The 26,195-nt window shown below is 46.1% G+C and overlaps 1 protein-coding gene across 1 annotated transcript in view; it reads right to left on the reverse strand.

Moving 5' to 3' along the window:
* Nucleotides 1-26,195, reverse strand: part of CSMD2 (CUB and Sushi multiple domains 2) — a 540,846-nt gene that overhangs the window by 165,836 nt on the left and 348,815 nt on the right. The window contains 3 exon segments of the mRNA XM_042948549.1: nucleotides 13,889-14,015; nucleotides 18,905-19,096; nucleotides 20,871-21,027. Coding sequence (XP_042804483.1) covers nucleotides 13,889-14,015; nucleotides 18,905-19,096; nucleotides 20,871-21,027 — 476 coding nt within the window.

Here is a 26,195-nt window from a genome sequence, read left to right on the forward strand (position 1 = left end):
AGGACACTGGCTTTAGGGATGAGCAGGGGAAGAGAAGTCCATGGAAACTAAGACTAAGACTTAGAAGGAAAAGCAGAAACAGGTGCAGCCCTAGAAGTCAAGAGAGAAGACAGTCTCAGAGGAATGGCAATGATGGTAATATCATTCAAGCTGTGCAGAACACAAGGCTGGCGTGGCCCCTGTGATTCTAGTGACAGCAGTTTCCATGGTGATGGGGCAGGACTGGGGAGAGGGGCGTGGAGCCCAGTTCCCACCAAAGGAGGGGCCCGAGTTGGTCTCAGGGTCTTAAGTCTGGTATCCGGTTTTCCGGGGGGTACAACCTGGGTGTCTGCTTCTTTCTCCTACTCCCCTGGGGGCTGCCCTGAAACTGCTCTCTCTGGAGCTGGGTCTTCATTGCACAGCTGGCTGCCACCTGCTTCAACCACAGGGCACCCTCAACTGTGGGGTTGTCCCTGTTCCAGGATCTCCATACACCTTTTTGTTGTGGTGTTTCTGCAGAGTCCCACCGCAGTCTCCCTGTAGCGGGTGCCCCGGGGAGGGCCTCTTCCACCCGGTCCTTGCTCCCTGACCTCTTCCCACCAGCCCGCCACTGAGAGCCGGCCAGACTTTGCTGGTGAGGCAGTACGGTTCATTGATACTCGGCCTCAATGACAGGAAGAAGTTTTCTACCAGAGTCTCCATATGAAAAGCTAGGAGAACCTCGATTTTCACTACAGGCGCCTGTACTTCGCAGGCAAATCCTGCTTCTGGGATTTGGTCCCCAGTTCTCTCAGTCCCAAGGAAATGCGGACACATTGGGGTTTTTTTTTTGGATACTGCATGCCCTGCTGCTTACAGGTGGTTCATCTGTATCTGTTGCACATTAGAAAGATACGCAAAAACATCTTGACATGTTGATTCCACCTGCCTTCTGACTGGCTCCCGAATGTGAAAGGGCCTTGGGTACTCCCAAACAACTGTTCACTCCATGAACAAATGGATGCTGCAGATACGAGTCCTAACTGCGGATCTTTTTACAACAAGAGAAAACAGCACACAAACGAACAGCTGCTACGGGGGGGAAGGGGGTCAGAAATCATTCCTGCCCCCAAATGAGAAGGCAACCTAAATTATCCTCAGTGACATTGGAAACGACAATAAGAAAATAATACTTGTTTTATAAAATGCCCCCTTCTGAGCCACGAAGCTGCAAACCAACAATTAAACCATGATCATAATAGCAGACAATAATAATTAAATCATCCCGCCATCCAAAGAGCAAAAGCGGAGAAGACAGACCAAAGCCCAAAGCAAGCATTGGTGTCTAGAGTGAAATGAAAGGCTCTTCTTTCCTGGGGCCAGCTGGTATTCAATAGAAAAGTGATACTTTTGTTACTTCTGCGAGCAAGAGAATAAACCTGAGCTTCTGGTCACTGAAGAAACCACAGTTTCCACCCGGCCACAGTTTCCATTCTGGGGCAAGCATACAGATGCAGGACTTGGGCTATTCCTTGTGTATCACCCTTGGGCTATTCCTTGTGTATCACCCTTACTTGCTGGCTGACCTTGCACTGGTTTCCATCTTATCATCAGCACCTTGTAAATGAAGGCTCTGTGACTGTCATTAGCCAGAACCTGCCCTGGAGGTGTCAGGGGATTCTGTGAGGGGCAGATGTGTCTTTATCCTTCTTAGAAGAAGTGTTTTCCATAACATGAAAGGTTCATACTTCCTGAAGAGGCTGTGTAACACAGTGGAAAAGAAACAGTGGCTAGGGAGCCAAAGACATAGCTTCAAATCTAGTTCTATGACAGCTACTCAGGTGAACTTGCACAGCCTCAGTTTACTTGTCTGTACAATGGCAGTAACTGGGCATCTGTCCAGCAGTGTTGCTAGGAGAATTATTGTAGATGAAATCACATATAAAGGTACCTGGCACTGAGCCTGATACATAGTGTAAAATCAATAAGTGGTAAAATCACCTAAAACAAATTCTGTTTTTGTTCTCTTTATTTTTATTGAAGTGTGACTAATATACAATATTATATTTGTTTCAGGTGTACAACATTTTTTTTTTTATAGTTACTTAAGAGATGTGTTAAAGTCCTCTATGATTGTCAATTTCTTGTATTTACGACAGATTTCATTTTATGTTTCCTTGTTAGGTTACATAAAGATCCACGACTGTTAGCCTTATTATGGCATAGACACTATTCCCATGAAATAATTCTCTCTGTCCCTGGTGGCTGTTGGCATTCCTTAGCTTGGGGCTCCATCGTTCCAGTCTCTGTGTCTGTCTTCTCCTCTGTGTGTATAAAATCTCCCCCTGCTTCCCTCTTATAAAGATCCGTGTGATTGCATTTAGGGCCCACCTGGAGAGAATCCAGGCTCACCTCCTCATCTCAAGGGCCCGGATTTAATCACAGCTGCAAAGATCCTTTTTCCAAGTAAGCTAATGTTTACAGGCTCCAGTCATTAAAACCTGATATCTTTGGGGGCCATCATACAGCCTGCTGCAATGTCTTTGCAAGCTTTTCAAGAAGCCTGAGTGTCAATTTTCTGTGTCTTCTGTGCATATTATATCCTGGCTGGATCAATGGTTCTTGGGTCTCACAACACCACTGGCTTCGGCCTTTGATGTTAAGGGGAAGCGATTTTAGGAGGACTGGATTCTCTGTGGTGGTGGCTTTTGGTAAATGACTGTTTATCTGAGGGGGATTGATGATGTGCTTACCTGTGTGGGTGTGTTTTCCCAAAGGCTTTCCGGGATTTCATTATTCTTGGAACTGTTTGATTTGTTCATCAAGTTGTATCTAATTAGTTTTGCCTGGAACTCAGTGAGTCCATTCAATTCACCAGGATGCTTTAGCCCTGGTCCATCGTCTGCCCCTTCTCAGAGGACTTTGTTCACAGCTTGTATTTTATTACCCCTTTCTCCATTTGCTCCTCGTTCTTCTCCACATGTGCCGCCTGGTTGGTACTCTTGTCTTTTGCATTTGGCAACTCCTCTTTCATTTATTTCCACATTCTTGTAGTTTTTCTCTGCAATCTCAGATCCTCCAGCTTGTCTCTTACTTGAATGCTTTTATTTTTTACAAGGCAAATGCTGCTCTTGTGGATTTTGGTTCCTGTGTATTCAGCTTCTTTTTCATTCTTTGCTTGCCTCTATCACTGTCCTTCTATCTCAGGATCTCCCCTCCCCCACTGCATCATCCAATCTTCTGCTACCAATCATCCCTACTTCTCATATGTCAATGAGAATATTATCCATAAATCCATTTACGTTTTCTTTTGTTTACTAGAGTAAAATTTTTTCAGAAAATGTTTCCATTTTTAAAAAAAAAATTTAATGTTTATTTATGTTTGAGACAGAGAGAGAGAGCATGGGAGGGGCAGAGACAGAAGGAGACACAGAATCTGAAACAGGCTCCCGGCTCTGAGTTGTCAGCACAGAGCCCAACATGGGGCTCGAACTCACTAACCGTGAGATCATGACCTGAGCCAAAGTCAGAGGCTTAACCGACTGAACCATCTAGGCGCACCTATGTTTCTATTTCTTTAGGGAAATGATTCTTTTTCAAGAATGGTATGTGTTAAGTGGCATCATACAAGTTCATTTTATTTATTTTTTGCTGGTTTCCTTATCTTTTGAGGGGGGGAGATCTATACTGGTCCAACGAAGTCTATGTTTCTTCAGTTGAATGGAATCCCTCCTTTAAGAAATCTTGGAATTCATTTTTTGGGATGGTAAACTGGCAGTCAGTTTGATGTCTACAGGCCAATTCAACCATCCAGTGTAGCCCAGCTGGATTATTATTCTTGGATGATTTGAAGTAATTTGTGTTTCTTTTTTCTAGAGGTGATCCATGAAAACCAAATTGCCAGAGAGCATCGCCACACTTACATCTACATTTACACCTCCCGGGTTATCCATATCCTCTCCTTCAAAAAACTTCTGAGCTCCTTTTGGTGATTTCCTGATTTGTTGAAACCTTAAGCCTGACAAAGGAACACCCCACCGGGTATGTGCTTATCTGTTCAGCTCCTTCAGGAGGTCAGCTCTTGTAGTGCAAGTACATGGACCTTCTCTGTTGAAGGTTTACTGCCATGGCTCAAAAACAAACCTTCTGGAAGCAGCTAAACCTGCGGCCACGATTCCTGGCAAGAGCTACGAACAGAAGCTTCACTTCTGGTGCCTTCTGCCTCCTCTGGGCCAGCTGCCCACTTGCTGTTGAAGGGGAACAACAGTGACCGCAGTGGGGGATTGCTGCCCCATGATTGATATGCAACAGCAGGCAGGGAGTCCGGATTTCCGGTGCAGCCAGATGTTTTGTCTAGTTCAGGCTCCTCCCAGGAAGACAAGCTCCACTGGGTAGGGGTTCTGGTTCATCAAAACTGTGCCTCCCTCCCACCCCTCGGTAATGCTACTGCTTGGTGACCAACAGCCAAGAATGGAGTTTCCAGGTCACCCTTTGCATTAATCATTAAAAAAGCATCCCTACAGTTAAAAATCAACAAACTATCCTCATTAGCCAAATATGAGCATTAAGAGCAGAAATTGAAGCTTCCAGAACAACATTTCCACCCTCCATGGGCCCCAGATCTCTTTAGGGAAAGCACGCCTGGAGAAGACTGTCTCTTTTCCCTTCCCCCTTTTCCCCTCCATGTAGCCCCTCACATATAGCTTGTAAGCCTAGCCAGATTTGTACTCAGAAACAAGGCGCAGTTCTTCTGAATATAGCAAGGGCCTCTCAAACAGTTATCTTAGACTCCTCCCTGGTTTCCCAGCCAATTTCTCCTTGGCATTGCCACCAGTGACCTTCTTTTAGGAATGGAGATACCATCATGTCACATCAGACAATGGGTTCCTCCAGAAGCAGTTCTGTACATTCACCCCTTCCTCCCTTTCATGTTACCTCCACCCTGCATGGCGAACTACTACTATGCTTTCAAATGCACCTAGAATAGCTCCTCTTCTAACACCCTGCCCCCAACTGCTACCTGGGATTAGGAACTATCCTTGCAAATGCTTTTCAGCTGTGCTTTGTACAAACTTCTACTACAGCACTTATCGCATTATATTAGAATCTGTAGCAGACCCTGTAGGACGGTCTATCTGCACTCCATTTCCAAAAACTCGTCTATCTCTACTAGTGAAACTGTAACAGCGAAACAAAATTGATTTCCTGCTTTCCCAGCCGGGCATCCATGGCGAGTTCTGATGAATAAAGTGTAGGAAGACGTCTGTAAGCATGGTGATTCTTCCTGAAGAAATACACAAACCATCCCAAGGAGAAAGATCTGTGCCCTGTCCTCTCCCCTCTTCTTTTAGACTGCGACACAGACACAAGGTGTGGAGCTGCAGCAGCTAACCAGGCGAGCATGAGGGTACAGCCGAGGGCAGTGCAGCAAGAAGAAAGGCAACAGCATCCTGAGCGGCCGCCCTGGGTCTAGACGGGACCTTCAGATCCTCGTTCCAAGAGAAAAGTGAACCTCCATCTGTTGAAGCCAGCTTTAGTCAGTTTTTCTACTTCCATTCCTAACTGATGAAATTTCTACCCATACGACTGAAACTTTCAAGGGAAAAGACTGTTTCTTATTTATATTTATACCCTCAGTACCTGGCAGAACGCCTGGCACTGAGTAAATGCTCCAAGTATTTTAATTGAACTGAATGTCGTTACTGTCTTCAAAATATTCCAATGGCTTCTCATTATACTGAAAAATCCATTTAGAGTCCTCATCTTAGCCTGCAGGGTCCTGCGGAGAGCCCTCTTTACCCGAGCAACCTCATCTCCCCCATGCGGTCCCCAGCCACGTCAAGGGAGCACTCTTTTGTGGATAGACCCTACATTGTGCCCTGTGTTCGTGCCTTCGCTCTCTTTCCCCTCAGTTGGAATGCTCGCCTCTACACCTCCAGGCAGGCCTTCTCTCTCTCTCTTCTCCATTGCTGAACTTGGCTTGCACCTGCTCACAGTCTCTGCTTTGTCTTGGAGGGACCTGTTCGTTTGACTATTTCCTCCCACAGAATGTGAGCCCCTGGAAGACAAAGACTGGCCTTAGTGTAATTGTTGTGTTTCCCACCGCACAGTGTCTGGCGCAGAGAAAGTGTTCAATGTGTGTTTTTTTTTTATTTTTGGGACAGAAAGAGACAGAGCATGAACGGGGGAGGGTCAGAGAGAGAGGGAGACACAGAATCGGAAACAGGCTCCAGGCTCCGAGCCATCAGCCCAGAGCCTGACGCGGGGCTCGAACCCACGGACCGCGAGATCGTGACCTGGCTGAAGTCGGACGCTTAACCGACTGCGCCACCCAGGCGCCCCTCAATGTGTGTTTTGTTCAGTGGAACTAAACCAGGGTCAGAACGACAGACTGGCGAGAGAAGAGTTTGGAGCTAGACAGAAAGGGTCTGAAGCCCACATCACTGGGTAATTGTGAGATATTCACCCTTTCTGGGCCTCGATAGTCTCATCTGTAAAATGGGGATAGTAATAACTGATCAAGAATGTGGTACGAGGTACGTGTTTGATAAATGTTAGGTAGAGGGCAGGACCAAGAGCAGATGGCTTTGCTTCCCTCTCTTCAATTTTTCTCTGAGCTGGTCCACTGATTATAACAGGGGAAACTCTAACCCAACACTGGAAACTGAGAAGGCGTCTCATCCATAGGGGATGAAATTCCACGTTCTACATACTGACCACACAAGGAAGAGTGACATGGAGGGTGCAGCACAGTCTGCTCTCCTGCTGTTGGTTGTCAGGCCTGGATGGAGTTCACTGGTCAGCCTGTCCGATTCTTGGTACTCAGGGGAAAACACACCTACCAAATGCTGGAGACGCCCCTGGGTTCCAGGACAGAATCTGACTGCCAGCCTATGCTTGTCCTGCACACCCAAGAAGGGCCCATTTTTCTGCTGGGACCCCACCCAGGACTGAGGGCCATCCCTGCAGCTACCCACTGTCCTTCCTTGCCCGGCTTGCTGGGGTGAGGTTGACCACAGATCCCTCTGATCATCTCCAGTGCTCGGCTGGGGCCAAGGGCAGGCTGAGGAGAGGTGTCTGCAGGCCTTCTGCTGTCTGTGCCCCAGGGGATGGTCCCTTGGATTGGCCTGTGGGCTTTCCCACATCGTGTCCCATCTGGGACACCAAGGGGAAGCCCGCCTGACACCTGTTCCCACCAGCAGCATGGCACCCACCACCTGGGACTCTCAGGGGTGAACTACAACCTGCTTTGCCGAGGGGCCCCATCTGAGTAAAATGAACCGCCTTCCCAGTTCCAGGAGGGGTTTCTCGTCACTTGGGAATTACATGCCAGGCACTGTTCCAAGTGCTTAGATATGTTAACTCACTTAACCTCATCGTAACCTTAGCTGATGGGTACTGTCTTAAATCACCATTTTACAGCTAAGAGAACAGAGGCCCAGAGTGCCTGCTTAAAGACCTTCGCAAGCTACACGGCTCATCAGAGTGGCGGGCAGTCTGGTGCCAGAGTCCAGCTCTGAGCTGCAACTCGATGTTGAATGAACAACAAAACCCCTGGGGATGTAAAGAGAATTGGCTCCTCAGAGGAATCCAGCTGATTAATCAGATTAAATGGCCCAACTGAAAGATGCAGTTAATGCAGGAAAAAATAGGAGGCATTGTAAAACAGAACATAAACAGTATTTTCAGGGAGGTGCAAGACGGTAATACATAGAAATAACAAAAGTAAGCTGTCAAGGGCAATGTGAAAACAAAAAAGAATAGCTTCCTTAAAATAAAAATGAAAACAACAAGATTCCCAAAATAAAGGATAGCAAGATGAATACTGTTGAAAACAGAATTAATGAAAACACAAGATCGCTGGCAGAATAAAAAAAAATAGGATACAGAACTTTCAAATCACTAGAGGAAAAACAAAGCCAATTAAATCAAATCAGCTGACAATAGGAAGAGTTAAAAATGAAAGAAAACAATAAGGACGCATCATCTGTTTTGTTTGAAAAAGAGCATAATACGTTTGATGGAAAAGAGATATATATATACGTATATATGTATATATAGGCACCTGGGTGGCTCAGTCGGTTAAGCATACGACTCTTGGTTTCGGCATAGGTCATGATCTCCCAGTTTGTGAGTCTGAGCCCCACAGCCGGCCCTGTGCTGGCAGTGTGGAGCCTGCTTGGGATTCTCTCTCCCTCTCTCTGCCCCTTCCCTGCTCGCACTGTCTCTGTCTCTCTCCAAATAAATAAATTAATTTAAAAAAAAAGAAATATACAAAAACCCTGTGCTCTTTTCACTTTCTTCAAGTATACATGGAACATAAATAAGACAAAAGTTCAAAAAGTAAAAAGGGTGCAATGCAGTAAAAATAACAAGTAAATCATATGAAATACATAACCACTAAGTTAAAAAAACTTTTTAAATATTTATTTATTTTTGAAGGAAAGAGAGAGCATGAGTGGGGGAGGGGCAGAGAGGGAGAGGGAGACACAGAACTCGAAGCAGGCTCCAGGCTCTGAGCTGTCAGCACAGAGCCCGACATGGGGCTCTAACTCACGGACTCACAGACTGTGAGATCATGACCTGAGCCCAAGTCGGACGCTTAACCGACTGAGCCACCCAGGCACCCCACCACTTAGTAAGTTTTAAGAACATTTTAAATAGGGATTAAAAAGAATTCTACACTGAAATTATACACTATTTAAAAATCAACCCAGTTGAGTCCTCTGTAGGAAAAGAAAAAAACCTCCCCCAAGGAAAAATATACTGAGAACGGGAAGCAGCCAACACAGTTAGATATCATTTTGTCTGTCAAACTGAGAAACACAGACAGGATTGACAGCAGCTAGTGATGCTGTGCAGGGAGGCAGACTTTTGGCGGATGCGTAAATTGCCACAGTGACCAGAGGGAAATGTGAGATCATGTATTAAAATTTGCCTTCTAAGAATATATCCTAAGGAAATAATTGGACAACTGTTCAAAGATTCATGTGTAAGGATATTCACTGGGGTGAAAAACTGAAAATATTTACTTTATTAATAGGGGAGTAGAAAAATAAATTATAGTTGTGCCTCCAACAGAATTCTCTGTAGCCATCAAATGGGATGAGGCTGATCTCTATATATTGACATAATAATATGATGATACAGGATTAAACAGTAAATCAAAAGCGAGTCACTGAGCCATGCATGGAGATTATCTTGTTTTAGAAACCACGTTTGCTGCATTTGCCTTATGCATCTATCGGCATACAAACTAAAAGAATTACCAGAACAAACTGATCTCAATGGTTCTCTTCTGTGGGCCGTGTGGAGGAGAACAGAGTCAGATTCAGGGGACTTTTGCTCTCTACAAATTCCTTTATTGTCTGCATTTTGAATTTTTCAAAACAAGTGTCTATTTTTTATATAGAAATGTCCTATACAGATATTCCCACTTTAAAAATAACAACTAGGGGTGCCTGGGTGGCTCAGTTGGTTAAGCATCGGGATCTCACGGTTTGTGGGTTCGAGCCCCGTGTCGGGCTCCATGCTGACAGCTCAGAGCCTGGAGTCTGCTTCGAGTTCTGTGTCTCCCTCGCTCTCTGCCCTTCCCCCACTTGCATGCTGCCTCTCTCTCAAAAATAAATAAGCATTAACAAAATAAAAGTAGTAGCTAGATCTTACTCTGAATAAGGACTCAAACACAAACAGGGCTTTTTGTGTTTGTCTTCATTAGGGTCTAATCATGAATTCCCTTCACTTTGCTGCTGGTTAGTCAGGTGAAGGGCTTGTGTGGGGCACTGAGGGAGAGGAGGTGAGAGGGGGACAAAGAGAAAGAGGGAAGAGGGGGAGGGAGACAGAAGAGAGAGAGAAAACAGGCACGAGCACAGATGTGTGTGTGTGGACGTCACATGCACTGTCAGGAAAAGTCAAGCTGGGTGGGGGACCGAACGAGAAAGGGAAAGGCGTCCTGTTTCTCATCTCCATCTTTTGGCTGCTCTCAGTGCAGCCGGGAGCCCTCCTCTGCTCCTTGGGCATCAGCTCCCTTGAGGCCGTGGGCTGCCCAGAAGCTCTCTAGAGGGTGGACCAAAGCTACCTTCACCTTCTCCCTGCTGTTCCCCATTGCAGGGGCCTCACACACACATTTAGCACACCCCCATGACTTTATAGTCCTTGCTATGTCACCCTGCAGAGGACATTCCGTGTCCTTGTCTTGATCTTCTCTTCCTGAGGGTCAGGAAGGGGTCCTCCTGTCTCCCCTCCAGCCCACCCCGTGCCCACTATTCCTGTAGGTGACAACGGTCCTCACCCTTGCCCAGAATTCCATCATTGATTTCTTGTGCTCGCCTGTCAGCTGCTCCTAGGGCCCTCTGTTCTCCTCCGGCCCTTGTTCTAAACCTTCCTTCCTGGGGATCACGCTGCCTGTCTTGGGTCTGCTAATGCCACCGCGCCATGGAGACGCACACCCTCCGCTTTAGGAGATGCGTGCCCAAGTATTTAGGAATGAAGTACCGTGATGTCCACAATGTACTCTCGAGTGATTCAGCAAAACGGGGATAAAGGCAAAAACAAAGAGAACGTCAGTATGGGAGAGTCTCCACAGTGGCTGAGCCTAGGTGGCAGGCATGTGGGTGCTCACGGGCTGGTCTTTCCACTTCTCTGTGTATTTTACGTATTGTATGTTATGCAACAAAACACAGGGGAACAGAAGAAACCACACTTTCCATATTTCCTGACGAGAGTGAGACCAGCTGGTGTGAACACTTCAACGTTTCCTGAATGCGTCCCTTCTTCTCCACCCCCCACTGCCACTGCCAGGGTTCAGGCTTCTCATCCTGACCACGATCTGGGACAGCCTCGTCACTGGGATCCCAGCCCCAGGTCACTCCATTCTCCATAAGGATGCCAGGACAAGTCCAAATACAGCCTCATGGCCTCCAAGGTCCTCCAAGCTTGGGCGGCAGCCTGCTCCACCAGCTTTATTGCCCACCACTGCCTCCTGCCACAAAATCGCAGCTGATGCTCCAGCCCTTGAGCCTGACCACATCATGTCACTTCCTCTGTCTAGAAGGCCTTTCCCCTCCCACCAGCTTTCCTCCCTGGCTACCTGGCAACTTCCTCTCCATCCTTCAGCTTTTTCACCTTTTCCAGGATAGCATCTCTGGTCTGTCCTGTCTTTCACTCCCTATCCCTATCTCTCTGTCTCACTGTGCATACACATGTCTCCTCTTTGCCAAAAGTGTCTGGGTCTCATTCACATATGCAATGCCAGCACCCTGCCCAGACAATGCCATGTGATAAACAGACAGACAGCTGTTACATGAATAAATGAATAAATGAATGAATGATGTTCCGGGGTAGGAAAGCCTTCTGATTTGCACACATGTACACTAAAGTAGAAGTCATTACACTCCTCATTCACTCATTGTGCACTTAACATTAACTGAGGGACTCTTGTGGATCTACTAGTCATATAAGTCCCTTTGTACCTGACTCCTGCTTCATTCATTCATTCATTCATTCACTCATTCATCACTTGACACTTATGGATCCAGGTGCTGGGGGCACCGTGCTGAGAACTGGGAGACTTGTAGAAATGGATCAGGCAGAGACCGCAGCTCTGGCTGGGAAGGTAAGGCAGGAGCACAAATATAGCACAAAGTGGTCAGTGTCAAGGAAAACGCGGGCTGCAGGCAATGAGAGTTCAAAAGAGGGAGACATGGCTCCCAGGAGTCCAAGAGAGGGGATCGGGAAGACTTCCTGGGTGAGCAGACACATGTACTTGACTTTGAGGGATGGGGATTTTCAGACATAAGCCTTTGGAGCAAGGGGGGCATTTCAGGGAGGCCAGAGTGGAAACAGAGGCACAGAGCGAGGCCATGAGCAAAGATATGCACAGGAGCCACCAGTTGTTTGGCTTTGCCGGGATGTCACTGAAGGGAAAGGGAGGGAAATAAGGTTGGGGAGGTAGGTTGAGGTCATGAAGACCTTGAAAACCAGGATAAGATGTTTAGCTTCTGTGAACATGGGTGCCATGGAAGGTTTCTGGTTAGCAGGTGAGCTGACCAGGTGTGCTTCCAGAAGCTTCTTCTAGCAGAAATGTGCAAGATGAATTTGTACATTTAACTTGTGCTCCTAATAGTGCAAAACCCCTAAGAGCTCTTCTGACCTTGTTTTGCACAGGGCTTAGCTCAAAAACTTGCACATAGCAAACAGTGCACTTCTTTAATTTTAATTGAATGGAGTCTAAGGACCTATGTACATCAGCAAACACACAAGTATCTGTATGTACCTCTTGCAGCAACATATCCGTTCAGCCAGTTCCCCTTGACTGAAGACTCTCTAAGGCAGGATCGTCTCTAGCTATGCTTCTCCTTGCCTTGATTCCCCACTATTGCACATCTTCAACCCTTCATTCCTGGGTCACTACAATAGACTCCTGACTGTTTTTCTTTCTTCTTCTTTTTTAAAAAAAATTTTAATGTTTATTTATTTTTGAGAGAGAAGAGACAGAACATGAGCAGGGGAGGGGCAGAGAGAGAGAGAGACACACACACACACACACACACACAGAATCCAAAGCAGGCTCCAGGCTCTGAGCTGTCAACACAGAGCCTGACGCCAGGCTTGAACTCACGAACCGTGAGATCATGGCCTGAGCCAAAGTCAGATGCTTAACTGACTGAGCCACCCAGGTGCCCCTCTCCTGACTGGTTTTCTTCCTGTGAGTTCTCTCCACTGGAAAAGGCCCCAGTGGGACAAGCCTGCTTAAGAACCTACCATAGCTCCCTCTTGTCTACTGGCATTTAAGATCTTCCATGACCAGGCCATGCTCCAACCCTCTCCACACTCTATTCCTTGTCCACATGCTTCCCCCTCTCCAGCCAGCTGTCTTGTCAGTCCTCCTTTCAGACCTCTGCTCATCCTGCACCCCTAACCGGGTCCTCTCCGCACAGCTCATCTAAACCATAGCTTAAGGCCCAGCTGGGCCAGCAGTGTGAATAGTGTAAAGACTCAGAAAAACCTAGGTTCACATCCCAGCTTTCTGAGTCACTGTGCATTCTCTTGGGACCTCAGTGTTCTTGTTTCTAAAATGTGAATGAGAACTATGTCCATTCATTATTAGGACTTACCATCAGTACTAACAGGGCTATTGTGGAGAATTGATAAGACAATATACGTGCCAGGTCCCGTGCTGGGTAAATGGTGACGTTCCTTTCTTCTCTGATTCTTTGGAACTCCCAGGAGTAACTCCTGTTGGTCAGATGCTTGTATGGAAAGGAAGTTCTATTCTGAGGGCGTACATATGAACTACCATACACTGTGCTGGGCTTTTGTAATGACTCCCTCTACAACCCTAAAACACCAGCATTTTTGTCCTCATTTTACAGATGAGGAAACGCAGACCGAGAACAGCAAGCAATCTGGGATCACACAGCTCTGCGCCGACACTACTGTCTGAGAAGTAACCACAGAAGCGTTATTAAATATTTAGTATGTTCCAAGGACTATGCTGGGTGCACTGCATGTGCTGTCTCCTTTAAGTGCCTTATCCTGACGCTCTGCTACTGTAAGCGATACAGCACAGGAGATAGTGGGACCCAGAGGGAATAAAGGCTGTGCCCAAAGTCCTACAAACACCAAGTGGCAGGGCTGGGATTCACACTGGGGTTTGTATGACCTCCAGCTCTGCCCTCAGCTACTCTGCTGGAACTGTGCCATTGAGGCCAGAGAGTTGTCTGAACTTGAACCGCAGTCCTGGGAGGCTGAGACTGGCCTTTCCAGGTTTTCCATAGGCCTCAGCCTAAGCCTGGGGGCACGGCAACCACCACTGATGGCAAGGGCCTCTGGGGCAGGCCCAGCTACTAGCTGAGTGGCCTGGTGATGATGCTGGTGAGGACCGTCCTGAGCCATAGGCAGGGGTTACTTCACCAGCCTGGACACTTACCCGATGGTGCAACCAGCATCAGCCTCGATGGTCCAGATGCAGTTGAGATTGTGTTCGTAGGGAGCCGGATACCCGGGTGACAGCACCTGGCCCGACACCTCTCCTTTCACTGTCCCTCCACACTCAGCTGAAAGAAATCCCAAAAGAGTGAGCTTTACAGGGTGGCCTGCACTGCCATCAGTGACTCAGTGGCTCCTCTTGTCAGGGTGCCCGAGTCCCTCTTGTGCCCTGCAGGTGACTGAGCACAGCATACAGAAAGGTCCCTGAATGCTATTTATATCCACAATCTACAAAGAACCCTTACAACTTAGCGATGAGAAGAAAAACAGCCCAAACAATGGGCAAAACGTCTGAACAGACATTTCTTTGAAGAAGGTGTGCACACTGCCAGGAAGCCCAGGAAGAGATGGTCAACATCACTAGTCATCAGGGAAATGCAGATGAAAACCACAATGAGCTATAGCACCTCACATCCACAAGGATGGCTGTAATCGAAAGGCCAGACACGAAAAAGTGTCCGTGAGGACGTGGAGGAATTGGAACCCTCGCGCATTGCTGGTGCAGCTGCAACATGGTGCAGCTGCTTTGGGAAGCGGTTTCCTAGTTTCTCAAAATGTTGAGCGTAGTCACCATATGACCCTGCAATCCCACTACCAAGCATAGATGCAAGAGAAATGAAAACATACGTTCACACAAAAATGCGCACAGCAGCATTATTCATAATAGCTAAAAGACGGAAACAGCCCAAATGTCCATCAGCTGACGGACGGATACACAAATACGGTGTCATCCATATGGTGGAATATTATTTGATCATAAAAAAAAGAATGAAGGATCGATACCTGCTACAACATGGATGGACTTTGAAAACAGTTTGCTACGTGACAGAAGCCAGGCTCAAAAGGCCACATGTTATGTGATTCTGATTATATAAAATGTCTAGAACAGAAAAGTCTATAGAGACAGAAAGTATGCTGGTGGTTGCCTGGGCCTGGGGGGAGTGTGCAGGGGGCAGCGACTGCTGATGGGTACAGGGTTTCTCCCGGGTGGACAAAATGTTCAAAAATCAGATGGTGGTGACGGGTGCAGAACCCTGTGAATAGATAAAAAGCATTGGGCTTCAAGTATATGGTATGTGAATTACATCTCAATAGAGCCATATAAAAAAAGGTCCTTGGGTGGAGGGCTGACAGCTTACTCTGCGGCCAAACTCCTTAAAGCCTCCTCAAAGATGCATACACTTGAACCTGTGCCTTGCCAGCAATGGGGCTGCGTGGGGTGCCAGGAGCACAGAGGAAAACAAGCCTCCCAAGGGCCAATGGTCTAGAGGAGGAGACAGCCACAGTGTGCCCCAACAGAGGTGCATTTGTGGCAGATGACAGCTCAGAGGAGAGGGGGCTACTTCCCCTAGCTTGGGGCAGGAGGAGTCGTGAGGAGGAGCAGGGGTGGAGTGGGCGGGGGGAGGAACATCAGGGAGAGGATGCTGCAGATGGAAAAGAGAAAGGGCAAACGCCGTGGAGGTGGGCCATGGTGTGGCAGGCTGAGGGGACAGGGGACGACAGGGGAGATAAGGCCGCAGAGCTGGTCAAGCGTCAGATATCCAAGGACGCTGTGCATGAGGCTGGGGACTCTCCGGGGGAAGAACCAGTCACCTTACACACCACTGAACTTTACACACCTGGAAGTATACTCTGGTGGCAGTCTTTGGGGCACGAAGGGTGGAGCTGGACTCAGGGGATCAGGTCTAAACTCCCCGTCGGAGCACCTAGTCCCCCGGGTCAGAAGCTGGTGGTCCTCTGGCCTTCTTCCTCCCCACATCTGATCTGCCTCCGAGACCCAGCCCCTGAACCCCTGGGGTGTTCGTCACATGGACCTCCCTCGGCCTTGTTGCTAGAGTCCTGGCCGAGGCTCTGGCCATTTCTGGGTGGCACAGTTGCCCACCCCCAGCAGTGCCACCTGAGGGACCTTTCTAGAATGCAAACTGACTGGGTCACTGCTTGCTTCAAACCTTCCTTCCCAGAATGAAGTCCAAGCCCCAGAGGGGCTCCTTTTGTCTTCTTAGGCCCCTCCCAACACCCCTTGGTCTAGCCAAGCCTCATGAACACTAGGAGCCAGGACAATGAGGCTTCTTCACGCCTTCATGTGGACTGACAATGTGAAAACATCTTTCTCGGGGGACCTTTGTGACCTGTCCCCTCCCAGGTACAGTTGCCACTGTCCTCCTTTGTGTCTCCATTGTAACAGGAGCAGATTTTTTTAAAATCACAACCATGTTACAGTCACATCTGTCTCCTTCACAAGACCAAACGCCTTGGCAGCAGGGACCTTGTCTTACTTGTATTTGTGCATCCAGCGCCGCTATAGTGCCTGGCATGTTACAGATGTTTTAGTAAGTGTTTACTGAATGGAGAGATCCATGGATGATCAAATGAATGAGGACGCTTACTGCTTTCCAGGAAAATTACTACAAGGGTCAGAGTCAAGGGAGCATGAGTGACAATGAAGAGGAGAATTATTGCAAGAGTGTTTTAGGAAAGGGAATGAGTGACTATGCAAAATCCTAGAAGAAACAGGAGAAGATGGGACCCAGGTTGCAGACAGAAGACTGGCCTTCACCTTCATTAAGTATTTCATGGGCCCCTTGGCTTCACTCGGGGCCACTATGGCATGGTCAGGGAGGAGGCGCTCTGCCAGTAAGCCTGCTCATGAGACTGGATCCTTTGCACGCGCCTTGCTGTGAGGTCCCCCCCCCCCCCCCCCCCCCCCCGTGTGCTGTTGGGATGGGAAGTGCTTGAAGGACACAGGGCTGAATGGGCCCCATTGGGGAGTGGGTGTGGGCAAGAGGACAGTGAGCTGTGGGGAGGAAGACTGGCCCCACAAATGGGGGTCGGGTAGTGGAGAGGTGGCAGGACCTTATCCATGCCCTTGGCTAGAGCTTCCTTCCATATTCCAGATGGAGAAGCCCGTCCTGTGTTTGGAGGCAGCAGCAGTGGGGGCTCTTCCTCACGGACGCAACATCTGGGAGGAGCCAAGAGGCCAGCATGCTGCAGATTCATTGACAAGACCATGAGACTCTACTCTTTCTGGTTGTCACCCTTCTTCCCCTCCTTAGAGCCTTGGCTGCCTCATGTGGGCTGTAGCATCCACTCATCGACAAAGAAAGCCTCTGCGATGTCTTAAACTACAGTGGTCATTTCTGCTAGACCGTGATAAAGTCCACCACAACATGACGTGTGTAAACATATACACCCACAACCCCAAATACATAGCCTCACTCCTCTGTGTGGGGCCTGAGGGAGTCTCCATGGGGAAAACCTCCGAGATTCAAAGTTTAAGTACTCTTCCCAGCACTGCTTGAGTGGATCCACTAAGTTCAGCCCAACCAGCACATCCGATATTCAAAAGAACCTTACAGTGAATCCTTTCTGCAAAGCAACTGTCTTGTAACGTGAATCATCTCCTTTCGCATTTCGCCTGCTCTAGCTTGCCTGTGGCATCATACTGTCATCCATTTATGCATATGTCCCCCCCTCGCTGGCCGGGGATCTGCCCTCCTCAGAGTTCCTAGTGCTCAGCATAGGACCTAGCACATGAAGGAAAGAAGGGGACAAAAACAGGATGCAGGGAGAAAGGGATGGGGCATGACTGCAGACTGGGTCAACCTTAGAGGGCAAAGGGAGAGGCTATTTAGAGGTCGCCATGCTGGTCTGTCCACTGTCAGGCTTAACATCTTCTCTTTTAGACCCTCTGTTGTACAACAGTGCTGAAATCCTGTTAAAATGAAGCTGTCTAGGGGAAAAATATTGGCCATTACCGTTGTCCACCACGCTGGTTCAAACCCTCAGCACTCACACGTGCTAGGCCAGAAGCCCAACCCTCACCCCACCCTCCTCCTGCTGGTGAATTCTTACCCATCCTTTTGAGTCTGTGCAAAACTTCCTTGTATCTCCTCAACACTTTGCCCTAACTCTTTGCACAGTGCTTATCTTGTATTATAATTATCTGTTTTTGTGTCTATTTGCCTTGCTAGGCTATGGGCTTCCCAAGGGTAGGGAAAAATACTTTATTCTTTCTTTGTTTACTTCTCTGCCTCTGCACATACCCAAACATATAGCTGCACCAATTCTGGTGTGTGGCTCTTGGTACGTACTTAAGTGTTTTCCCAGTGGATGTCTTGTTCTTATAGAATTGACCAGCACTGCACAGACAGGCCGAGGTTGTGGCACAAGGGGAAGGGGATGGGGGAGAGGCCTGGTGTTTGGGGGTGGGGAAGCAGGACAAAGCAGTGGGGTGGGAATCTTGTTCAGCAGGGAAGGGAACAGGTGCAGTGAGGTAGGTGGTGAGAAATGAAAAGGCCAGATGGACTGAACGATAGGTTCTGCCTACTTCATACTTCTGCCCTGGACCAGACTGCTCTCATCCTATGACACATGGAGAAAGCTTAGAGGGAGCCTCTGCTGACATTCTGGAAGCACCAGAGGCTTAAGAAAGTGCTGGTTCATTATTATATTCTTCCTCAAGAATGAGGTAGGTGCTAGCTCATTTTCTTACTCTTTCTTCCAACTTTCTCCAGGAAAGGGAGCATAAGCCCCATTTTGCCTATGGGGAAACTGAGGCCCAGAGTGAGTCTGAGTGTTGCAAGAACCCTGGGAACCCAGGCAAAAGCTCCACCTCTTCTTAACTGACTCTCCCAACTTTCCTCTGTTGCCAGCATTACAATTCCGAGGGCATGGCTTGGCTGTGGTCCCACTTGGCTAAATGTGTGACAATGGTGGCTTGCCACCCGCCTGACTGAGCTGCTGCAACACGGGTGTAATGAGGTGTGAAAGTGAGGGAACAGAGAAGTGGGGGCAGGGTAAGCGAGGACTCCCGTGAACAGGAGGATTCAGTCCAGTTAGGCAGTCCCAAAGTGCTGGAGTGTGGGGTCTGACGGGACAGCTTTCATGAGACCAGAGCTGGGAGCATGGGGCTGGGAGGGGACCCGAGGGGTCACTCAAAGAGCAAGAGGCCTCCTACCGACACAGGTGGGGAGAGGTCGGTCCCAGGTCCTGCGCTCCCCACTCAGACACAGCAGCTCCTCACTGCCCCGCAGGCTGTATCCAGGGTCACAGCCGAAGGACACAGAGCTTCCCGCAAAATGGCCTCCATCATGAACCTTGTAGCCAAATTGCGGGGTTCCTGGATCCTCACACTTGATGAGTTCGAAACCTGCCGACGAGAGGAGAGATGGGGTAAGCAAGACCCGGCAAGGCAGAAACCACATTCCCTTCCTTCCCTCAATTTGAAGCCTGCGTCCTCAAGGAAGCCACCAGGCACGTGCCTCTGGCCTCTGGCAGTCTCACTGCTCTGGGGCCACCACACTGCTGTGCTCAGCAGAGGTGATGCTACACCTGCCCCCGCACGTGAATGGTTTCAGTTATTTCTCCCAGGACAGCCTTTAATAGTTTTCAGACATAAGGTCTGGGCTTCCTATTTCCTTTGTTTGACCCCCAGAGCATTTTGTTAGCAAGGCTGCTCTTTCCATTTTGCTCACTGAGCATTCTGATGGGATAGTGTAATATGGAAACGTCCCTTCAAATGCATATTTCAAAGTTCAATTATGTCCTGCTTAAATACGCTTTATTGAGAGAGGCTAGAGAAGGCTTACGCAGAGCGTTTCTACAAAGCGCCTACTATTTGGCAATTTACTTGTGTTAGCTCTCATTTGTTACCCACAGGAGTCTTACAGGGAGGTAGAAGTATCTGCATTTTACAACCGAGAACATGACCTGGTTCAATAAGTGGTGCCAAAGTCACACATTCTCAGATGACAGAGATGGAATTCGCATGTGACTCTATTTAATTCTCTTCCACTGATGTGCCTGCTGTAACAGGCATAGACCCCTATGCCAGATGGCCTAAAGCCCAGGCGAGAGGAATCTTGAGTGGACTCACTGAGTTTTGTTTTTTTTTTTCCTAGCAGCTTTATTGAGATATAATTCACATAATGAACATTCGCCCATCTGAAGCGTTCGGTCTTTTAGTATATTCTCAGGGTTGTGTAACTCTCATCACAATCCACTTGTGGATTTTTCATCGCTTCTGGAGGACCCCTGTCCACATTTCTGCCCCCCAACTTTCTTAGTCCTCGGCAACCATCGATTTCCTTTCCATCTCTATGGATTTGCCTGTTCTGGACAGTTCATATAAACAGTCCATATAACATGCAGCCTCCTGTGACTGGCTGCTTTCACTTGGTTTTCAAGGCTCATCCATGGTGTAGCATGGACCAGTGCTTTATTCCTTTGTAACAGTTAAATAACATTCCATTGTATGGACAGATCTATCACATTGTGTTCATCCATTATCAGCTAATGGATAATCATTGGATTTTAAAATAATCCCTAAAAGCACATTTCTTTGTATCTACTGGGAAGGTCCAGGAGCTCAAATAAATTAATACGATGGCTGTGAAGCCAAAGTGTGGGGATGTAATCCCAAGTACTACGGGCCTGCATACAAACCTGGGGGCTTTCTGTCTTTGACACTCTGGGAGTAAAAGACAAAGCAAAAATCATGCAAAAGGGAAAGAAGCAAGATTCAACTCTTTAGGGAGTAGTGAAAAATAACATAATTGTACATTAACGTTCACACTTTTTACATCTGGCTGCAGCTGAACCTTATTTTATAAATGCCACGATTAGGAAAGGCTTGTTTGGTTGCTTTAGTTAAAAGCCTTGGCGTTCATATTTTTCAAGTATTAGTCAGTAACAGGTATGCTGTGACCCTCAGTTAACCACAGAGTTAAACCTTAGAGCTGTATGCCAAGGGGCAGCTTACTCAAAGCACAGGCACAATGTCTTAGAGGAAACAGTCCGCTAAGCGTGCGCCAGAGAAAACCAGACCTGCAAAATGATGGTGATACCCCAGAGACAGACCTCCCCAACTGCGGAACTAGGGAAAGCCTGATTTCATCGTCCACTCTGATGCAACAGAGACTTACTGGAGAATTGCAGCTCAAAGCCCTTGCTGGTGTTCTCGGCATCGGTGATGAAGTCAAGCCACAGACTACTAGACGTGCTGTTCAAAGTCACCCCCATCATCTCAGAACGGCTGAACACCCCCAGCAAACGGGCGGACTTGTTGTTGCCGTCATAGACCTGGATGTAGGAGAGACCCCGACCTGATGTCAGCATGGCCTTATTTTGAACAACAGTTTCTCGTCCCACAGCCTATATTCCCAGAGTTTAGCACCAATGATGTCTGTCAGAGGGGCAGTGAGGCATCAGATGCAAGGTAGACGGCACAGTGAGCCAGTAACAGGGTGAGTGATCAGCCCCTCTTGTCTCTCCTAGGTGCCAGTTCTGTGCCCAGCCCATCTCAGTGTGAATCTGGTCTGCAGGAACCGGTAGCTGTTCTAACCTTTCCAGTGGAGCTCTGCTTTGTCCCTCCAAACCCCATATGGCACCAGCTTACTCTTCAGCAGCCTGGGGAGGCAAGGAGGGGGCTGCCTGAAGGCCCAAGCCATCTGTTTCTGCACACAGGCACACTGGAAGCACCCGACGTCTCTGCATTGCTAAATAATCCTGTCCTTCCAGATGAGATAGCAGTCCTCCCGCCTGACCCCACCCCACCGTGGCAGTGGCCTGTCTTGACTACTCTTCTAGACATGGCCCCTGGGATGCAGCAGCATGGAATTAAAATGACCAGTGTGTCACGGTGCCTTTCCTTTCCCCAAGCTCAGCCTCTGCCCCTTGCCTCGTAAAATGAGGGCTCCAGCGAGGGCCTGCTGGGCTTGCCATGGGTGGAATCGCGCAGGCATCTGGCTTCCCTCACTCCCATCTGTCCCCTGAACTTCTGAGCACCAGCAAAGACAACAGTCATCAGAATAATGAACTGGCTCCCCAGGTTCTGAGGTTGCTGCTCCTTTCCAGATAATTGTACAAATAACAACAGAAGTTGTGATTGAGTGAAGGACCCCCCTAGTGCTTTGGTAAATATCAAAGATGGGATCTATGGGTGGGTGATGAATATTTGTGCCTGGCACCGGATGTGGTGCCAGCTGCCAGCAAATTGGAACAATATTTCCATTCTACTATTTATGAAGCAAAGCTTTCTAAAAGAAGCCATCCTTTAAGCGAACAGTGCTGTATATTACAGAGATTTGTTTAGGCCCCTGGGAGCCTCAAGTCTGTTTCCAGATTCCTTGTACAGCACCACTGATAGATTGTGAGAATTCTGGAGTTCCAACAGACATAGAGATGACACCAGTTCACCAGTGCTCACTGCAGCACCCAAGTTGTTAAAAATATTTTTACCCACTAAAACATACTGGAATTAATTGATCAAGGCATTGATCGTCAATACTTGCTAACATCACAGTAACAGAAACAAGCAGATATCATGAACACCACTACTTACTTATGGAGTCATTTTGCTAAAAAAAAAAAAAAAATCAAACCTGAGTCACATCAAGTCACTGGATCCAATTTCCAACTTATAGGAAGTACAGAGGACGCAGGAATATATGAAATGATACTCTAGGAATATGTTCAGCAAACCTAGAATATGAAAAGTCCCACTGGAAAAATTACCTGACCTCCTCAACAAATAAATTACAAGGGATGGAGGAAAAAAAAAAAGACGGAGGCAGAAACCCATTGATTAAAAACCATATGAGACAACCAATCCAATGTCTGGGCCTTATTTGGATCCTGATTCAAATAAACTGTAAATTAAGAAAAAGTATTAGGACACTTATGAGATAATTGGAAACTTGAATATTCACTGGATATATGATGATATTAAGAAATTGTTAATTAATAAAAGTGTAATGGGAACAGGATTATTTCCTTAATTTCTAAGCATAATTCATTCTAACTCATTAAGGACAAAAATGTTCATAATGTGTCATTAAGATAAAATATTCATTGCAGAAAACTTATAAAACAGAAGAACACACAGAAGATAACTCTCAATGCTCACAACATTTTGGAGATGATCTTTCTATGCTTTGTTCTATGCATGCCTTTCCTTATATATACTTATTTCCTTAATTTTCAATAAAAACAAGATCAAACTATAGATACTATATGGTAACCTACTCTTCCACTTAATATAATGTGCATATCTTTTGAATCATTACATATTTTTCCCCAACAGCATTTAAATAACTGTAGGACTTTCCATCATACAATTAAACCAACCCATACTATCCTTATTCACACATTGTCTGGAATGTGTGGCCTGGCATAGAAGAGGCATTCAATAAACTTATGATAAATAAATAAACCAATGTTTTCTTCTAGTACTCTTGTCCTCAAATCCACCTGGAATTTATTTTGGCATAAAATAGGAGATAAGATTCTACTTTTTCTCCTTGGTTGATAAGCCATTTAACCCAACACTATAAATATTACATCCACCACCAATTTTAAATCTACCTTTGTCACATAGACTGTTGTATAAATTTGGCTTTGTCTGTCAACTTTCTATTCTCTTCTATTTCTACTACGCTACCTATTTGTCTTTTCCTGTTCATGACCCATACTGTTTCAGTTACCATAGCTTTATAAAATACTCAAATATTTAGTAGGGCAAGTCCTCTCTTGTCTTTTTTTAACTTAAAAAATTATTCTCCCATGTTTATTCTTCTCGATAAACTCAAGATGAGCTTTCTTAAATTAAAAAAAAAAAAAAAGACCTCCGGCTCCATCCTCCAAAACTCCCCAACGTGTGTAATTCTGACTGATTAAAATAAAATTTATGGATTAATAAGAGAAAAAGTCCATCTATATGATATTGAATCTTCCTATCCATATACATGGCATCTGGCTTCATTTAATCAAGTTGTTTTGTATGTCTCTCAGTAAGAATCTGTACTGATTTTTGTGTGTTTTTATATTTTTTATTACAATTGGGATACATCTGGGCCTTTGTATACATTTATTCTCTAACAGAATATTGTTTGTTTATAAGAATGCTTTGATGGTCCAGTTCATCATCATATACAGGTGATGGATTTGTCTCTGAGTAATCAGAGAGAACCCATACACATCCACTATACCTAACCTTTCCCTTTTCTTTCTCGAGTAGATGTTTTTATTTTCTTCACCTTTGTTGTGGTATAATTGACAAATAAAAATTGCAGATAATTAAAATGTACCACTTAATATTTTCAGGTACCCATACCATTACATCTAATACGACAACTCAGCAAGATGGCTGGCTTAAACATAACCACACTACGTGGGCAGCTTTGTACATACAGTTACAAACAATGTGGACACTCCTAGGGACACTACTGTATGTCTGCCTGCACACGTGCTCAAGTTTCTCTAGGGCATACGCCTAGAATGGAGATGCTGGTTGCTGGGAAGGCACATTTTCAGCTTTGTTAGATATTGCCAGATTGCTCTCCAAAGAGTAATACAAATTTAATCCCTCTGACATCGTATGACAGCTTTCATTGCTTTGTATCTTCGCCAACACTTGGTATTTTCAGGCATTCTAATTTTTTCCAATTTGATGGGTGTGAAACGCTATCTTATTTCAATTTGTATGTCTTTGATTATCCCTGAGGGTGAGGATCTTTTCATGTGTTTACCCATAATTCCACTTTCCTCTTATGTGAATTGCTTGTCCATATCCTTTGTTCATCCACGAGTGTGAAACCTCCTTGCATTTATTTCAATTGTATGTCCTTCCAAATAAAGTTTTATAATTTTCTCAGTAAAGATGATGCACATCTTTTAGACTTATTCCTAGGTGTTTTATAGTTTTTGCTTCCATTAGGAATGAGCTCTTTTTTTTTCTGATTATATTTTAGTTTATGTTTAGTTTAGTTTATGTTTTCAGCCACTTTGCTCAATTGTCTTATTGGTTCTGATGTTTTATCCATTGAGTCTTTCATATTTTCTAAATAGAAGAGAGATAATTTTATAAATTCTTTTCTAATTTTGATAGTTTCTTTGTTCTTTCTCTGATCTGATTGTAGTGGTTTCGATCTGCAGCAAAATGTTGAATACTAGTGGTGATAACAGAGCTCATGTCTTGCTCCTGACTTCACTGGAAATCCTTAGGAAGTTTTGTCATTAAGAAAAATGTTTGCCATAGGTGTTGGTAGGAACTTTTTATCAGATTAATAAAGTTTTCTTCATAGTTTTGAGGTATTTTTTAAGAATCATGAATGAATACTGAATTTCATCATGTGATGTTTTGAGGTGACTGGCAGGATCACATACTTTTGCCTTCTAATCTGTTTAGGATATTAGGTTGAATCACATGAAGTTGCCAATATGTGACTGGTTTTGACCTACAAAGACAGCAATTTCATAGGGTTTGTCTAGTACATAATATCATGAGCTTTTCTAATATTGACACATCCTCACATTCCTGGAATCAATCCCACTTGGTCATTTTTGCTTTCAGACACAGCTAGATTCAATATGACATTGTATGTATGTAGGGTGTTTAGATCTATGATAAGTGACTAGTCCAATAGTTTGTTCTTCTATGGCCCTCACTCAGTTTGCTATCAATATTTCTACTTGCCTCATTTAAATAAAATGAATTAGGATATGGATGCTAATTTTTCTCTTTTCTGAGTCAGTCTGATTATTGCAGGATTAGTTATTCCTCGAACTTTTGTCGGTTTACCTGCAAAATAGTCTACACCTGGGGCCTGTGAGACAGGATATGGGCAGGATCCAGTTTTATTCTTTTTAATGTTTTATTTATATTTGAGAGAGAGGGAGAGAGAGAGAGAGAGAGAGAGACAGACAGACAGACAGACAGACAGTGCATGGGGGCAGGGAGGGACAGAGAGAGATGGAGATAGAATCCGAAGCAGGCTCCAGGCTCTGAACTGTCAGCACAGAGCCCAATGCGGGGCTCGAACCCATGAACTGTGAGATCATGACCTTAGCCGAAGTCGGACACTTAACTGATTGAGCCACCCAGGTGCCCGAGGATCCAGTTTTTTAAGTAATTATTGGTTTATTCAGGTTTTTATTTTTTCTTTTTTAATTTTATTTATTTATTTTGAGAGTGTGACAGCAGGGGAGGGGCAGATGGGGAGACGGAGAGAGAGAGAATCCCAAGCAACCTCCACACAAGTGCAGAGGCTGAGGTGGGGCTCGAACTCATGAAGAACTCACAAACCGTGAGATCATAACCTGAGCCGAAATCAAGAGTCAGAGGCTTAACCAGCTGAGACACCCAGGCACCCTTATTTTTTCTTGATATTAGTACTTTTTATCTGTCAATATTTCCCATTTTACCTGAGCTTTCAGATTTCTTAGCTTAGGGTTGTTCCTAAATATTTTCT

Source organism: Panthera leo, chromosome C1 (genome assembly GCF_018350215.1).
Source record: "Panthera leo isolate Ple1 chromosome C1, P.leo_Ple1_pat1.1, whole genome shotgun sequence".
Classification (NCBI taxonomy): Eukaryota; Metazoa; Chordata; class Mammalia; order Carnivora; family Felidae; genus Panthera; species Panthera leo.